Raw genomic sequence first — 19,301 nt, forward strand, 5'->3', positions numbered from 1 at the left:
AAGATATGAAGATGAACTGTTTGATTTGCAAGCACAGCAGGTTATAGTCCTTTCATATTTGAGATGATACTTTAGAACTTTTGAGGGAAACTATGCAACCTCTAAAACCAAGATCAGGTGAGAGAGTGCACCCAGCGTCGTCATCTTGTAGCACACACAGCAAGGAAAGGAAGGTACAAATATTAAGTGAAATAGGATGTTTCTTTTAGTGTTTGCTGGCATTCTGTCTGCTGTGTTTCTAGCTTCTTTGGAAAATAACCTTCTGTACTAGAGAGTCAGATAGTTATAACTGTAAACTCGTTTTTGCCTTTATTATCGCGAAGTGACAGCTTTTACTCTGTCCAAAAGCTTATATGTGAATAGGTGTGTTTTTCAAACCTTTCAAAACTCAGCTGAAATTGGGGTGAGCTAACCACTGCAAATTGATCAGACTCAAATACTCTTCAGTGCTTTAATTTTTAATACAGAGAAAAATACAAGAAATCAATTCAAAAGCATAAAATAGAACAGGAATATACAATACCCAGAGTAAATAGCCAATATACAGTTTTATCTTGGGCTAAATCAATTTTGTATGTGGAATCTGAGATATATACTCTATCTGTTGACATAACGTGCTAAAGAACAAGTTAGCAAAATTAATTTGGTGAAGATTGTCCAGAAGTAATTTTTTTAGAGATGAAATATAAGACTGATTGTCTTGGAAAACTTCTTTGGATCCTAACCAGCAATTCTTACTACTTGTTTTGATGTGCTTTTCTAGTAAGGAGTGCTGATTAAGATATTCTATGAGGTAGTCTTAATTTCTGACTCATTTCTGACCCACAGCCTCATTGTTATCAGAAGATTATTAATTGTAAATGTAAGTTTATTAAATGACAGCTAAAATACAGGACATAGAGGGCACAGATGTGACAGTAGTAGGCATCTTCTAAATACCTAAAATGCAAACATAGTCTGTATTCAGCGTATAAATCCATTTATGCAAATACCTTTAAGATCCTAAAATGAACTTTAACAATAAGAGACAAATATCATATGGGAAAATACAGGATACTTTTTCATTGCATTGCTCTAGGTGATTAGCTGCATGGCTAAAAACCTGGTGTGCACTTGAAAATATATTCCAGAGTGGCTCAAGACTGTTTTTTCAGGTTAAGCACAATAGACCCCGTTCTGTGCTAATTCAAATGCCATGTGATCTCACTGAAGTCAGTGGGATTTTAAGAGATTTACACTGATGTCTTATTTGGCTCAGCATTTTGGGGTATGAATTTCATTTATTTATTTATTTGTTGCAGTAGAGAGGGAATGGAGGAGAGGCAAATAACTCTTTAAACAAAATTGTTAGCTAATATTGGGTAAGGGCTGGGTCCTGGGATGGAATCCAGCCCTATGCAGTGCAAGGGAAAACTTATGAGCCTCAGAATGGGATTCACAACAGCTGCTGTGCTGTGTATGGAGCCGCATAAACTACCTAGTTAAAAAAAAAAAAAAAAAAAAAAAAGAGCATATTTTCTCTCTTCCCTGTCTTTGATTTTAACATCTAATTCTGTCTAGATGCAAAGTGAGATTGTGATTCAAAGTCCAAAGTTCTGTTCTGGACTTGAGTCTGTCACCCCTTTTAAAAAATGAGCAGATTGTTGAAAAGAAAAAAAAAAAAAAAAAAGCCTGCTAAGAGCAACTCTTCTACAGTTCTTTGGTGCAGTGAATGCTTGCTTAGGACCTGCTTCATCACAAGGATGTTTAAACTGATCTCTTCTGCTTTCCAGAAGAATGCCAAGACTATTTCAGAATAAAGGTTTTCTGGAGTGAGCCATATTCCACTCCTCTTGTTCAACTATTCAAGTAATAGTAATAATCAGTATTACTATTCAAGGTTCATTTGACCACAGAACCAGTGGAAGAAAGAGCATAATTCTGAAGCCCTGTGATGAGGGCACTCATCTCGGAAGGATTCTGACAGCTTTTGCAAGGGCTGCTTATGCATTTTTGAGTGTTTTATGATGTGCTCACTGGCGCAACAGATCCGATGAATCCTGGCTTCTCTCTCTCTTTCTCTTTCTCTCTCTCTTTCTCTCTCTTTTTTTTTTTTTTGGTGGTATCATTTTAGCAAGAGGAGTTAATGTGTCCCAAGCTTCTGAACAGTTGTTATCCAGGAGTCAGTGGTCATCTTTGGAGAGGGTGGGGAATGTACTTTTGAACCTCAGCTGAACAGCTGCAAAGCATGGAGAGCCTAGTTCTCTCATGTCTTTTTTGAAGCTTTAGCCACCCAACAGTGTATAAAAAGCATCCCTTTTCTAATCTCATTTCAAAAGAAGGGCGAAAGCTTTAAAGTTGGAGTCATATACCCCAGGATATGGGGGTGTGCAGAAGATAAAGGCTTGCATTCACTTTGACATAAGCGTTTCTGTGTGGCCAGGTGCAGTGTTTGTGTCTCAGGTGGGAGTGGGATGGAGGAAACCTCTTCTGGATTTCTTTCTTACTAGCTTGTATGGCTTCCTGCAGATAACACGTGTTGCAAATTCCATTTTAAGTTACTCAACTGTCCTCATACATTGCATACGGTGTTTAGGCATCTAACTTAAGGCCCTGAGAATCACAATAGATAAGTTTCTTTGGCAGTGTCTTAATTAGTGAATCCAGGAATACTGATGGCTTTGGGTGCATGTTTGGTCATGTCTTCACCCCGTAGCTGTCTCTTTCTCCTCCAGAAGCCAAGATGCAGGAGGAGGAGACCAGGTACATGGGCCGAAACAGTGCTGAGGCATGCTCAAACCAGATCCCCCATTAAAATGACTGGGAGTCATGCAGTCTTATTGGGGAAGGCCCTCAGTTTCTACAGTAGAAAACTTAAAGGTTTCAATTTTCTTGCAAAGTTTATTGAAGGATAAAGATATTCAGGTTTTTCTCATATCTCCATGATCAAACTGCTGTTGAAACAAATACTTAACTGATTTTAAAAAGACAAGCTCAGAGCTATACAAACTTAATAGTAAAACAAGAAAAAAACCCTATATTGATAGGAATATTAATGTCTTTTCACAGCCTAAAATTCCACCTTTTAAAACCCTGTAAAATTTGTCAAATGATTCACACTTACTATAGTTTAGTTAACTACAGTTATTTAAAAGGGACAAAATTATTAATTTGAGGAAGGTACAAAAGCATCTAAAATGTGGTTTTAATCCCAGAGAAGTGAAAAAAAATGGTGGGTACTGTTTTGTGTGCAATTCCCAAGTATATATTTAAAACAACATTGAATTTTTATAGACAAATTATATTTTTCTGCTAACAAGGGAGTTGGGGGGGGGGTGAATAATAGAATGATTGACAAATCTTTTAGGGCCTGATTTTACAAGATGCTGCGCGACTCCTGATTGCTGCCAATCACTTGCATTTCCTTTCAGTGGATCTGAGAACATATGGCATTATTCAGCTGGTGCTGAGCACCTTTAATCACAGTCTTTGCAATGCCACATTATCCTCATTCTGTGCAAATGTGAGAATTGCTGCTGACATTTTAAATTGGAGGGTTATTTGGTCCTTGCCTGGACAAACTCCCAGCTGATATAAATGGATGTTCAACCTGAGGGAGGACTGCAACAGCAAAGTGATAAATATCAATTTTATAAGCACTATTTTATATACACAAACTGTGTAAAGTATCAATTCAGTACATAAAATTCTTTACTTCTTCCACTTTTATTCAATGGAAAAAAATACTGTTCTTATGGAGAACTGAAGTTTAGTTTACTCTCAGTGCAAATTTCAGAAAGTGGAAACTCTGGATGTTATGTGCGCAATTCAGTTGATTTAAAGAGATCAGAAAGATGTTTTTAAAAAAAAAAAATCAATTTCAACATCCTTATTGTCCTGCATTACAGTTACCTGTAGAGAATCTCTAGTCATGTATATCTGTTTTTGATACCTCTACAGAATAACTGTCCAGCATCCTCTACCCAACCAATCAGAATGTAGGAAAATCTACAGATATGACGGAATCTACTGTGAATCTACCTACCAGAAGTATGTTGAAATCTGTGTGAGTCTTACCTCTAGCTCGTGCACTTAGTGCTCGTGCTCTCCCGCTATTCAGAAATTACACATGTATTGAAACCGTATACTTCTACTTACGTGCAAAACCTCTAAAGCAGGCACAGAAATATGTTGTTTAATTCTTTAGAATTGTGCTCTAAAAGCTAAAAAGCAAATAAAAAAACTATGAGTTTATTAAATCTCTTAGGTATGCTTCTGTATAGTGCAATAAACAAGAATGTATACACTAGAAAATCTAGGCAAAATATATTGCACAGGTGCTTCACATCTTAGGGATTTGAAAGGTGTGTTATGTATAAATTAGCTGTCACTTTTTTTCAGTCATGTAATGGAATGATGAGTTGTAATTTGCATAATCCTTTAAGAAGTCAAATTATACTGTCATGTAGCAGACTTAACATGCTAGCTAGGATTTCATAGCTTTGCAGCTAATTAGTATGTACCTTACAGGACAGTTAAATTGAAGCTGAGTCCTCTTGCTTTGCAGTCATTTGCCTTTGTCCATTGCCCTAACAGAGCCCACTTTTGTGTGAAACTAAATATTGTTACTGGTGCTTCTGACAAAGTGCTATTGCTGAGGGCAGGCAAATGAAACATGGTTGACTTCTGTTACTTTTGCAATCAATAAAGTTTCTATTTTACTGTAGTAAGAATTTAATAATACATTTCCACATAGAACTGAAAATTATATATTTGACAGCTATATTATAAATTATTTTGTATTAATATATTGCAAATGCATTATCAATTTTCTGTTATCTTACTGGATTTTGAAACTGCTTTGTGTTACTTAGTGGTTACTTTTTATACTCCAACTATATTCTTGCTTTGTGTCTCAGTATTATCATTATCATCTTGTGTATAACAGATTTCATTTTCCAAAAAGCATTAACGTCTAAAAATAAAATGTATTTACATTGCAACAAAATATTTTTTTGGCAAGGCAGTAATACTCATTGTAGTTTTTCAGGTCATATTCTCTCATTCCCTCTTCTTATTCCATAGCCTGCTGTTTGTTTGCTCAGTCTTTTTTTAGTAATAGATACAATCATATCAGGAAAAGCTGGTACTTCAGATTAAACGAAGAGTTTCATTTTGGTTTACGGAAGTGAGAGGAAAAGAGAAATATAGACTTATCTGAATAATTACAGCGTCAATATTACTTGGTAAGCCAAAAAGAAAATCTGACTTCTTGCTTGGCTTTTCTCTGAATGGCTACTTTTGCTGTTAGATACTATTTATTCATGCTTTATATTGATTTATAAATATTTCTGATGAGCACTTTTTGAATTTTTGATGCCTTTGCACTCCACCTTGCCAAATAATGGCAGTGTACAGGTAATCAAAGCAGTCTAGATGTAGCATGGTTTTAGATGTCAACAGAGAGCTTTGGTTTTTACTTTTCTTGTCACCTCCGTTCAGTAACTGTAAAAATGTATTCATTTGTTTAAATGTTTGAAACAGATTTGTTGTGTGCTTTTTATATCAGTTTTTAGAACAACTTCATGATTTAGAAACTCTATTTGTGGAAATAAGAAAACTTGGCATAGTGTAGAAGAGCCTGTCATCTTTGTCTTGAGTTTTAAATAGAGTGATGGCCTCACTCCAGAACCTGCAGAATACCTGATTATCTTAATTTTTGAAATTCAATAAAGTTTATAGTCAGTATAGTTAAAACAGCTAGGAGTCCCAACCCCAAAATGGAATAGTATGTGCTTACTTAAAAGTAAGTATATAATTACAAGTAGACATTGTCTAAATTGTTTTTCAAAAAAAAGGCAAAATCCAGAAATCAGAAAGGTAATGAAACCATTAGTGTTGTAATTGACTTCTGTTTTGTCATACCTGAAATTCCTTATAGGAATTGTTTAAAATATTATTGCCCAGTTCACTTCACCTGTAAAAAAGCATAGATTGTTTTGGAAGACTAATGGGTATGTCTTTCTCCAGAAAATATAAAGTGCTTTTTGATTTTTCCTCTAATATTAGTGGAGTTTTCTCTTGCTACTTCTCTGCTATTTAAGTTCTCTGAGGCACACTTTCTGTCTTCTTCCCAATGGATGGTTTTGGTACTGTTTCCCATGGTGGTTTATTTCTAATAACATAAAAGTTTTAACAACAGTTCCTGAAAACTTCTCACTAAATGAGGCAACAACAAAAAAAATCAAGCTATATTCATCATGTTTTTAAAGTTTATGCCTTAATGCTACAAAGTAGATGTCAATTGTTGGTGCTAGAGAAATATGTATTTTATGTGAGGTAGTGCATACCTACACACTGCAGTTGGAGATAAGACTGCAGCTTGAGTAGTCATATTAGCAATAGCTTTAAATTAGGTGCTTGGGGCAGCGCAGCCGTGAAGGTAGCGTGTGGCAGCAGGAGCTCAGCGTGGGCTGTGCCATCTACCAGGGACCCTGGCTATGGGCCCAGCCTCAGGTCTTTGGCTCTGTGCTGCTGCAGCTCCATTGCCACGTGCGCCAGACTTAGCTAATTTAAAGATACAAATCGTTACCATGTACTTGACAGCAGTGTAGAAATATGGGCAATCTGTGTTGCTTCATAAACATTTTAAGGTCCTTTTTATGTCCTGAAGTTTTTCAGAGAGTTGTTTAGCTAATATTCATTCACTGTAATTCTGATAATCTTATGGTGTGGTCACCTACTAGACGTGAGTCTGTGCACTGTGCATATGGTGAGGCTTCTTGCTTGATAGGAGTTTCATTTTAAGTGATGGGACTTAAGAGTGATGGGGCTTTCTCACAGGCTGAGAGGGATGCCTCTCCACGTTTGGTTAGGGGAGGGAGAATGGATGGATGGATGGAAAAAGGCTACATGGCAGTACATACTACATACTACATACTACTGCACATATTACAGTAGCGCATACTACATCTTTTTCCTGTAGGTTAACTTCTGGGCTTCTTGTAAAACAGCAGACTATGAATTCTTAAGGCTAAAGAAATTGAAAGAAAGGCATGGCCTGCACAGAGTAGGACAGAATACAGAACTGTGGACTTCAGAGCTTGATAGGTTTTTCTCCACCTAATTTTAAAATGAAAAAAATGTACAGTGAGAGCCTACTTTGGATTTATGCCTATGTACCTACTAAAGATATTTTGCGCAACATTACCTAGCAGTTGAAACCCAAATATTCTGAGACTTTCTGTAAAAATTTGAAAAGATCATGTCCTGACATTCAACCTCAAAAATATTTTTCAGAAAGCATTTGGCAAATATGCAAAATAATCTATTTAGTGAAATTTTAGTGCTAATGCACTAAGAACAGTCTGTAAGAGTTCTTAAAGGTGTAGATTAATAAACAAATTTTGCAAAAAGCTTTTGTAGTACAAATTCGTAAGGAGCTGGGCCAATGATTACTTTAGCATAATATATATAATGTAGGCAAAATATTCAGTATTTTAATAGAGATCATGCTAGACTATTCATGATCTGTTTACAATCGAGTCTCGTTGGTACCACTAGATATCTCACCTGGAACTGTCTGGTACATAGTTTCAAAAGGTATGGGCAAAAAAGGGCATTTTTTCACCAACCATCTTCTCAGTGACCATGGGTCTATGTTGTTTTAAATGGTTTAGCATGTAAATATGCTTTTTAAAGAAAACAGCTCTAAAGTAAGCATGAAAACAGTTAGTTTCTTTCTGCATTCAGTAGTGGTGATAACTGAAAATACAGCAATCGCTGTTAAAAGACTTTACCATTTTGCTTTTTGAAGTAGATTGTATGTCTTGAGCTATGGAGGTAAACCAAAGACCTGTCACTGGCCTGGAATGTGGTTGTCCATCAACTCCTGAATATTCCCTCCTTTCTTTTTCAGTCCCCAGAGCTATAGCCAGGAAGGTTCAGACTCTTCTGGAAGTGTCAAAGTAAAATTGACAGTAGAAAGAAATATCTTCTGTTCAGTTCTAGTTACTTCATCATTACAGAACTGCCAAGGTTTTACCTTGTTGCCCAGGTAGAAAGTCCTTTCTTCTGTTTGCTCAGACACCTATGGTTTGCCTTGCCCCATTGTGCAAACCTTTATGGAGCATCAAATAGTGAACAAAGACAGGTAGAAGATCTCCAGAGGTAGTCCAAGTGGAGCCCAGCTCCCTGCCCATGCTCCAGTTTTATTTGTTGCTAAGTTACAAGGAACTTGTCAAGAATAGTTTTTTCTTGTCTGCAGGGAGTCTCTCTTGTGTACAAGCAGAGGATATCTCTGCTTTTTGTTCTTGGCCTGAAGTTACTCCATTCATAAAGTGGCCCTTCAAAGTATCACCTGGACCAGGAGGGGAAAATTGCCAGCTTGGTAGTCATTGTGCGCTATCTCTAAAGAAAGGTTGGAAGAGTGGTATCTTCCTCGTTTCTTTCTGCCCATGTTAAGAAGATTTAAAACGCGAGTCTTTTTTCAGGAGAAGTAAAGAGAATAGGGAAGAGTAGGTAAGGTATTTCTTCTGAAATCGAGATCATGGAATAAATATGTAAGGAAAACATCTTGTACTTAAGTCCCAGAAATACAGCTATGGCCCTATTAGCTCTTTTTTTCTTTCATTTCTCTGCAAGTTAGTGAAATGAGCATAGAACAGAAGGCTCATTGATTTCAGTCTGAGAAGTGAAGCAGTTTTTCCTGGAAGGTGTAGCTTGGTCATATGCACATTATCATCTTAAGCCTGTAAATGCTCAAAACATCCAAACTTACCAGACCAAAATATGCTCCCTTCAAACTGTATGTTGGCTCAAAAACATAAGTATTTTTACAAATGAGAAAAGGAGGCACAAGGCTAAACCATTCTTGTCAGTCTCTAAGGTTTAAATTAAGATTTCCTTGTTTATTTAATGGATAGAACAAAACCAGAATGGCTTTGTGTGCCCAAGAAATCTCCTGGTCCTGCTAGACAACACAAAAAAGAATATAAACCTTTCAATGGGCCAAATAGCTCTACCAAGGTTTCTAATCAGGGAATTCAACTAGACAGAGAACTGTCCATGGGAAGATAAAGGACTCCTGAGGGTTATTGAAGTGGTCTGCAGTGCTCATCAATTTGGACAGAGCAGTAGAAGACCTGCACAGGAGGAGCTAATAGTTTCGGATGGAGAATCACAACTTGAAAGTGGAGAAAAAAAACCTCTGCTGTTTTTTCTGCAGTTGGGCATGCTGGTTCAGGTCAGTCCCTTCATTTGGGCGATACCGAGAAGTTGATAATATCTGAGAAATCCGTAGCTTTTTCCTTCTTCCATTTCTGAGCAATGGTGTAACATGCAAACTGGCTCAGAAAAACATGAGACTTATCAGTCTTTTTCTCTGTATATCACGACTCATCTGACATCGCATAGCTGAGGAGAAGTTACAGGAATCTGAAAGTATTCTTTTAGCTTCAGGAAAAACAAGTGTTATGTAGCACATAAGAAAATAGGACTGCCATTCAAACTAATGCTGGAGGGTACACAATCCCCCCCACCCCCCAACACTGACTTCAGTGTCCCATGTTTAGGGGTTAATCTAAGAATTTGCAGGGTATAGTCCTCATGCTGAAGAAGGTGCCATTTCTTTAAATTTACACTAGTACGTCAGGAAGGAGGAGGTCTTAGTTTTCCTGTACAGTAGATATTTTTTGGGGGGTAGTGTTTCTCTCACTTCAGATCTTGATTTTTCTCCTTGCAATATGAATTTCATAGGTATATTTGAAGAAGAATCTAGATATCTCCTCTCTATAAATTTGACGACTTCTTGAAAACTATTGATTACCGGCATGTGCCAAAGGAGCCACTGCTAACTCATTTGTCAGGCCTTTCAGTGTAAATCACCTGATTGTTATAACCTCAGTGTGAGCACTGCCTAGCAGAACTTTCCCCAAGTCACAGCTGCCTATTTCTGCTCTCACCTTTGTGTAGCTTGGAGCATATCTCTGGGTTCTCTGTGCTGGGCTGTTTCCGGGCTAGTTGCATCCACCTGCCTGTAGGGGATTATCAGCATTCAAATTAGATTGCTGGTCTGTCTCCACTGAAGAAAGTGTAGGTTCTAGCATAAATACAGCTATAATTTTGGCTCTATTTCCTCTAAGCAATTATACTAAACTATATTTAAAACAAATCCAAAAGCAACTCAAGGTGGTCTTACATGTAAGGTATGAGAGTGTACTTTCTTTGGATAAGAGTTGAGGTTAGTTATGTCACTTTAAAATAGTTAATGATCACTGGCCAACATTAAGTTGAATATCTAATTCTCGGCTGATTGGAGTGTTTGAGAGAATACCACACAAATATATAATTTTTCAGTAACAGAAACTTTACCATACTTATATTTTTATTCTAGCATAGTTAGATGCTACACTGGTTTTAAAATTTTACTCTGAGATTAATGGAACCTGGTCTGTAGAGAGAAGAGGGGACAGGTCTACGTGTTACCTGAAAAGTTTCTTCCACTGAATAACAAAGGGCCACATTATTCAAGTCTGCAAAATCTTCTTCTGTTTATAGTTCAATAAAAAATTTGAAGACCCATTTAAGCTCTGCAGTAGCTAATTGTAATATCTATTCTGAGTTAAATCCTGAAGTGAATTTACTATTGGTCAATTGACCAATTAGGCAATTACCTTTTGCTGTCTTGCATGCAAACTGTCCTGAACTGACTGGGTCTCCAGGTCCCATGACCACACCCTTTGACTGGAATATTATTCACAGTCTGATAATTCCCTGTTAAGCTGTTAAGACATGGCATTTGATATTGAACTGAAATTGTTCTTGCATCTCATTTTCATTTCAGATATGAAGGTTCCCCCCCCTCCGCCCCAAGTCATGTTACTGTTTTCAGAAATGGAGAGATCAATTCAAATTATCTGTGACTGAGCTACTGTTTGTGCTCATCAAGGCTTTGCTTTTTCCCTTGTTCTTTCAGTAACCGTCTGCTTTTCACAAATAAAGAAGCATCAGTGCCAAGTATATTCAAAATATTACTTGTGGGGAAAAAAATGAGCAAGAAAACTTAATCTCCTTTACTAATGATTTATATGTACATTCCACAATTGAAAAAACTTTAATTGAGTTTTTTTTTTCCAAAATGTAAGTAGTTAATCAAATACCTGCAGTGAAACTCATGTAAACGCCATGGGTTGAAGTAACTAAGCTATCCTGGAGCATTTTAGGTATGTTTTTGAAAAGTAAAGCTCCAATTCCTTGCCATCTTTTAATTTAAAAGAACAATATGAGATGATGTATTGATGTCTTGAGTTAAAACTGTGTTGTACACAGATGTATATATACTGAAAGAAAAACACCATGCTTGACTCGCTTTCATAGATTTTTTAAGTCCAGAAAGGACTGTTAAGATTGTGTAGTCTGGTCTCTTGTGCAAGACAGGAGTGCTCCAAATAACTCAATCTAAAAACTTCCAGTTCTTTTAGAAAGAAAGTGTTGATATAAGGACTGTAAGTGAAAGAAAATCCTCCCTTTTTTAGATGAACTATTCCTATAGTTAGTTACCTTCTCTATTAAATATTGATACCTTATTTTTAGTCTGAAGTTTTCTAACTTAGTGGAGACATAGCCAAATCCAGCATATAGAAGCTGGAGAGTCCTTTAATATTCATGATATTCCTCACCTTTCCCTGCATTTAGGTATTTATAGACAGTGACCAGTTGACCTTTCATCCTTTTCTTTGACAGAGGTTTTTTTATTCCTTTTCTTAGGAATAGCAAGTTTTCCAGAATTTGAACAATTCTTGCAGTTGTTTGATGAAGTCTTCCTAGTTTATGACTGTGCTTTTTGATGAGTGGACATTTGTTGAGGATGGAGTTATAGTACTAGTATAGTCCATCAGTTATTCCTGTGGTAGTTCTTAAGGACCCCAGATATAAACCAGGACTACATTATTACACACTGTACAAAACAAAAAGAGTCTCTGTCTCAACACTGGTAGTGATTTATATAACCTATTCCTACTGCCACTCAGTATTTGCCTGCCTGCACATCAAAGGATTGTATTTGCTGCTTTAGCCAGTGTATTGCACTGTCGGTAATATTAATTTGGTTATCCACCTTCATCCATATGCCTCTTTCTGGGTCATTACGTTGTCTTTATTTGGAATCTGTGTTCTTAGTTACTAGATAGACAGCTTTGTGCTCAGCTGTGTTAAAACACATCTTATTCAGGTAAGCCCAGGCTGCCATGCAATCTGTAGAACTAACAACTCCTTGGTATTTACCGTTTTATTATCTTTTGTGTCATCTGCAAATTTTACTAGCAAGGATTTTATGTTTTCTTTCACATCCCTGATTTATTCTTCTGCACAGGTACTCTGCAGGGAATAAAGGGCTCAAGGAGCTCTTTCCCTGCACGGAGTACTAGGGGTAGACATAATTTGTATTTCAGAGCTGCTGGTTCTAATGGCTGGGAGCAGATTAGGGTTGCCTGATGAGTTGGAACCCAAAAAGGGCAGTCAGTCATGAGCACATGCCCTTTACTTTCAGCAGTATGAGACGGCAGCAGCCTTTCTTTAAAGTAATGTAAGGCTTGTTCTGCATAGTGGTGCCATCGAAGTAGAGAACACAGTTCTCCCTTGAAAATTTTTGTGTCCTCCATAAGGATGGCTAATAGTAAATTCACTTAAAAAAAAAAAAAAAAAGCTGTTTGGGGAAGCAAATCTAGATTATTTGCAAATGGTTAGCAAATTCAGTGAATGCATTTATCCAAAAAGAAGGGGAAGGGGATTGTTTTTGGAAAACCTGAAACCTTTCATGTTAGGTTTTTCCAAATGAATTATTTTTAATTTCATTTCTAAATTATGCTTTTCCTTTGAACTAGATCTACTTTTAAAATGGCCAGAAGATTAAATAATGAAATAATGAAGCACTATGATTTATTGAAATAAAAGTTTAGAGTTCACCAGAAATGAAGCTTTTGGTTAACTTTTTGTCCCTTTTTCCCTTCCCTCTGCTCCCCAAGAGTTTTTCTGATTCCTGCTGGCAACTTAACAAAGCTACACAGCACTGTTCTTAGATTCTATTAAAGGTTTACGTGTAGTTGTTTATCCATATATTTATTTTTCCATTTAGACATTGGATTTCATGATATGAAAGTGAAACAACTGATATTTCACATTCAGATACAGCAATATCACTAAACCTCTGGCATATCCATGGCAAAACTGTGACTTTCTGCTAAAATTCCTTCACAATAGCAGTAGCCTTACTTGGCTTAAAGTACATCTATGCTGGTTTGTTTTCCTCATAAGAGAAATACTGCTCCAGTGAAAATGGCCAAACACTTGGCAGTCAGCACCACTTCAGACTGCTCTACAGAAAACACAAGACCTGCATTATGTTTTGTAAAAATAATTTTGTTGTACAACATTTCTTTTGCGAAGTTGGTGTTTATAGTCTTCAAGTTCCACATTCATATATACACAAATGTGCACACAAGCCACACACACACACACACACACACACACACACACACACACAAAAGTGAAAATAAAGAAAATACGATCATTTTAGGAAAAAAGACAATGGAAGTATAATGCATAATTCTATCTAATATGAGTGCAATAGTAAGGTGGAAATTTGTAATTCATGTCATTTTTATGTATAACACCAATCTTTTTTTCTTCCAAACAAACAAAATAGCATATGAACCAAAGATGATATAATTAGGTTTTGCACTTAATTTTTGGTAAAGAGGTAATAAATTTCTCAGAAATACCAAGCAAAAAATCTGGTCAACAAGAAGGAAGGACACAGTCTGTCACACTTCAGAGTTCTCTGCTCATTGAGCAAGAATAAACTGATAAAAGTAGATACCTTTTCCCCATTATAGTTGCATTGAACTTTGTCTTACTGTTTCATAAGTGACATTGGGTCTGTGCCATCTTTGAGATTGCAAACTGTGATGCAGAGTAGTTTAAGATGCTGTATCATGTACCATTTAATCAGGATGCACTATTTAGAGTATGTGTGGTGTACTGGGAATAATTTGTGTATAAAGTCTTTCCAGCTGCATCTATATAAAAGGTGAAATTCCCTTATCTCTGCACAAAAATCAGTTAAATGGACTGTGGGGAACTGAGCAGCAGTTGAATGAATTAATTTCATGTACCTGTCCATAGCTGTCTGTGACATTGTAGTGTGGCTCCTCCACAGCTGACTAGCAGCCAGGGCCCATACACATCTTTGGAGCTTTTTGGCTGCTGAATTTATATATATGGAACAACCGTATCCTTGCCTAGAGGTGTCCTGTGCAGTTTTCCTCTCCCTTACTAAATTTTGGTTACAAGCTTGCATGCCTAGGACAGTAGCTCTGTGAAGGCCTCTAAGATCAGAGGTAATCACAGGGCAGGAGAGGGATCTCCTACACTACCACTGTCCCTTCTGCTGCATTTCCTCTCATGTAAGCTACAGTGTATGCTGCTCCATGTGGAGGTGGCAGTAGGGCGAGAGGGGCTGTGATGCACTTCCCCTTTCCTCCATGGCAGATCTACCAATTTTGGTACTCTACTTTGAGGAGTTTGTGATGCACATGCAGAGAGTCCAGGCAAAGGAAAAACAGCTTGTGTAACCAGTTGCATATGGAGTGTGCTGAGTTTGGTAGCGTACTAGTTCCCAGGCTGTCGGGCAGCGTGCTGGGAGTACCGCAGGGTCGTAGGCACGCATTAGGCTTTATGCTAGGCAATGGGTAATCTATATAATCAGTTATCAATATTGATTGATTAATATCGTAGATGTTTTAAGTTCTTCTTGTTTAGACATAAATAGTTAATAGCAATAATGTTAAGGAGTAAACAAGCAGATTCATAAAAGGGAATTGACTCTGAAGTTTATAAAATAATAATTTATATTTAATGAAACACAAACAGAAGAATAGCTGATGTTATAGGTATCAAACAGTATACGCTACAGATCAGAAAGGGATTTATTTACTTCGTGTATTTTCTGGGCAATAGTGAGGGTCTCAGAAAGCCATATAATGATGATAATATATATTTTTACTTGGAATCTATAGAGCTCATAAAGCAGTGGAAATCTAATGCCCATTTCCACTGACTTTCCGATTTCATAACTGTCCTTTGGTATAGGGCACACTGTTGCTTTGTCTAGCAGTATTTTCTTTGTCCTAAGAGCACTGCCATGCTTTGCATTTGGGGCTGAATATTATCCTAAAAAGAACATTCACATTTTGCTAACTTTGCAAGTTAAATTGAGCAGTTGTTGTTCAATAGAGATTGAAAATGAAAAATTATTTAAACAAAATACTGAATATCTTAGTTCAGAGTTAGGATTGGAAAGAGCAAAATATTAGTCAGGTCTACATTATATTTTGATATAGCTTGGTCAATTGAAGGTATTTAAGTGGTGCAATATCCTACTTGGACGAAGTTGCATCAGCAGTCACTTCTATAGCAGATACTGTTTCACTTGTAAAACTGTTCTTTTACTGATATTGTTTGTTTTGGTCATATTTTATTATATGAGTCCAAAGCAAACCTCTGCTGATGTAGCTGATTATGTGCTTAGTACTTTGCCACTGTGGTATACCTAGTTTTCTGTATTAGCAAAATGCTCTTAACGCAGACCTCATCTGATTTTAGTCATTCACTCTTTTCACTCTTCTTAATTTCAAAGCTCAACATAATTAGACTTCTATTGTATTAAGAAAAAAAAGAAAAGAAAAGGATGTTGGTTGTTCCATGACTCTGTAGTGAATAATTATTGGGATAAAGAGACCCAATGACCTGCACTGCATTTAAAAAACGATCCTTTTTTCCTATTATAATTATGTTTTCATCCTAGGAGATATTATTGTATGCTTGAATTATGCGTGAGAAACCCAGTCTTCTGAGTTGTTTCACGTATTTCATATACAGTGGCCTTAGAAGCCTGCATGATGGTGTGATTTGCCAGATTAATTGTGACAATGCTATCCATAGTAATTCCCACGTGGTTGAGTTAGATTGCCTTGAAATCAAACAATGTAAATGAAAACTTTGCAAAAGTATTTTGAGATTTTTCCACACCTTCAAAACTCCCTCGACCAAAATTGAAGAGAAAAACCTAATGATCATAACTTAGCTAACTAAGTTTTATGCCTTGCTGCTTGCTTTGGGCAACACCTAGATCTTAAGACTAAGAGAGCATTTTATGATTATCACAGCAGGAGGCTTTCTTGCTTCCAGGGGTAGCAGCATGCTTTCAGAAGTGCTGCATTGCTGCTTGATTACTGACGATGGCTATGTTATGTGCTGGACCCAGCATGACAGACAGAGGCAGTTCTGATTCATATCACCCTGGGGAGTATCAGGCATGTATGCAGACCATGCATCAGCATCAATGGTAACTGTGGCATTGAAATTGCTAGAAAAGGCATAGCATCAGATAATCATCCATCAAAGAGTACTTCTGAATGGTTGTAAAATTCACAGCTGGTAGATTCATATCTTAGGGGAGCACAGGACTGTGTAACAGGCAAAATACGTTAAATTTACCAAACAGGTTAAGGCAACTTCATTAGATCGTTTCTCAATGTTATTGATTTCCCCCCCTACACACACCCTCTCCCCTAAGTACTTTAAAGTTATAAACAGATCTTCTGTGAGATGTAAGAAGAGCAAGTCAACCATTCTAGGCCTAGGCTATCTCTTAGAGGCTAAAATGAAATCTAACTATTGACGTTGTCACTAAACTGAATGAAGTACATTTTAGAATATCAACTATTACAGTAACTCTTCTGGTTTTTTTGTATGCCCCAAATTTATTTTGCCTGTGTTACATAGATACGTTGATACACCCCTGCAGCAACATACGCTTCACAGGAGTTAAACAGTCTAAGCAATGTTGTCATCAGCTGACCAACCAATGAACTATTCATTTGTTTTTTCTAGTTAGCACCAAATACCATTTATTTTAGGTTGAAAACCAGGAATAGTTCTTCTCCCTTAAATTTCGGGAGAGTCTTCTCTCAGCTGGATCTTTTGAGAATTCATAAGAAAGGTGAATAAAGGTCTTGTTTCACAGATGTTTAGAAGATTATTTTATATGGGACTTGGCTGACCCTTAAATGCACTGGCTTTTATTAGGATAAGTACCCTTTCACCAGCAACAGTTTAAGGAGGCACTCTAAAGAGGCTCTGCACTCTACAGAGTGCTTTTTAGATGACAGTTAGCACTGGCTCGTACAGCCCTTGCAAGCATCTAAATACAGGGCTTGCAGGCATGGCAGCTATGTGCTCAAGGTTGCAAGGGGGAGGTTTCTTGTTTTCTTTTACTTGCTACTGGAGAACACCACTGTTCTGTTGTATGGTTTCAATCCTGGCTGCTGATGAACGCTCTGTAAACATGTGCTGTTAGGATATTTGAAATAAGCTAGAGTATTTGCAGAAAATGCTATTCAACGTCAGGTGGTGCAGAGGGGAAGCGGGGCATTGCGAATGCAATGCCTCTGCTGCAGGAGTGCTCCTCTGCAGGTTCCAGGCGCCTTCCCTCTGAAGGCATGGGGTAAGGCTCATCTGTTTACTCATACATATTTCATAAGAGGTGATGCTGGGAAATGTATTAAAATTCATTTTGGGATGGAACTCCATCCAGATTAACATTTGTATATTGTTTTAACTTTTTCACATGCTTATATAAGCCTGGTTTGTAAATCTCAAATAAGTAATTGCTTACTGCTGGTTATCATACCTCTCATATTTGTACCCCCAGTACTGTGTGCCTTCGCTGTCCAGCTTGCTTTGACTATTATGTGTGGGTTTTTTTGACTGACAGATAAGTAAACTCAGCTTGGATGATCCAAATCCAAAGCATCCAAATATCAGCACTTTATTGCTGTTTTCAAGCAAAATTTTACATCTGCATTAGAATGAAAAATGCAGAGTTGATATGGATGCTGCATATTGCATAAAAGCAGTGAGATCACATCAAATACAGAAAATTATTATGTTTTAGGCCAAATGCAGTAGTAACTATAAACAGGAAATTACTGTTTTTCTCCCCCTTTGTGTTTGTTTTGATACTGAACATCTCCCCACCACTAACCTATATTCCCATTTGGTTGTTGATATTCCCATAGCTTCCTTGATCAGTGGTTGTACTCGCTGTTACTTAACCCCCAGCCATAGGAAGATGGGTAGGAACGTCGTTCCTCGTGGAGTGCAGGCGAAGGCGCTGTGGATCTGTCGGGAGGACTTGGGTAGCTCAGTGCCTGGTACTGTTTTTAATGTGCCCATCACTTTCAACGATGTACTTAGCTTCCCCTGGCTTGAGGCTTGTGTTCTGGAGACCGCAGTACGCATTCCAGATGGCAGTGCAAACAGCGTCTGTCAGGGAAAACCAGGTAGATATAATGAACCAGGGAGGTAATTGGAGAACTGTAATGCATAATTTGATTATGGTCTTAGATGCAAGGGATTCAAAAATACTAGTTAAAACATAAATACTGGTGTTACCATGTTTATTATATGGTAATAAAAAATCCCCTCAAATATATGAAAATTTAGGTCAGAACTGTAATTTACCACACTGGTGAAGAATAATGTTGTGGTAGAATGAACTACCATGCTATTACTTACACATTTTGGTATTTGGCTTTTTTAGTGATGTATTTGAAAGCAGATTGCAAATATGAAAATCATACTTGTCTTTTTTTCTTTAACCTAGTTTTAGTCAAATGTAAAAAACCTGATTTGTATATGTACTAGAGGATTTTTTAAAAATACGTTCTACTATGCAATACCAGTTTTTACAAGCGACCAGTGCATGAGTTTTCTTTGAGCCTTTTTCCTTCTTAAAAGCCTTGCCCATGTCCCCACCTTCTGTCAAGAACTGCTAAGAAAAAATCTGGATACCTTGAATACAATTTTTTCATGTGAAGTCTCTTATGTCCTTAAAACACAACAAACCGCTCTTCTTGCTCACTAGTATTTCATGAAAATGAAAAGTGGTTTGACAAAAATTCCATTTGCTTCCAAAGCACTGGCCACATTTTTGGTTTTCAGTTCATACCAGAATAATCAGGCAACTTTTTCCAGAAATTGTTTTCCCAGATTGTGCAAGGAAGATTGGATTTATATTAAATTCAGTATAAGAGCTGCCTTCCTTGAGATATGTGGCTCTTTATCAGATGGTAGCTGTTATTATCTTTAAATACTTTAGTTGCCATAAGACTGGTCTCCTTTGACTTGCACTTTGCAAAGCCACTTTGCATTTACACACTTTGAGTGTGTCTAATTGGAATGGTAGTGTTTTCTGTCTACTT

The 19,301-nt window shown here is 37.1% G+C and overlaps 1 protein-coding gene across 1 annotated transcript in view; it reads left to right on the forward strand.

Moving 5' to 3' along the window:
* NPAS3 (neuronal PAS domain protein 3) overlaps positions 1-19,301 on the forward strand; it is a 644,696-nt gene that overhangs the window by 81,499 nt on the left and 543,896 nt on the right. The window contains exon 2 of the mRNA XM_067295593.1: positions 3,940-4,029. Coding sequence (XP_067151694.1) covers positions 3,940-4,029 — 90 coding nt within the window. The remainder of the gene's footprint in view (positions 1-3,939; positions 4,030-19,301) is intronic.

Source organism: Apteryx mantelli, chromosome 4 (assembly GCF_036417845.1).
Source record: "Apteryx mantelli isolate bAptMan1 chromosome 4, bAptMan1.hap1, whole genome shotgun sequence".
NCBI lineage: Eukaryota > Metazoa > Chordata > Aves > Apterygiformes > Apterygidae > Apteryx > Apteryx mantelli.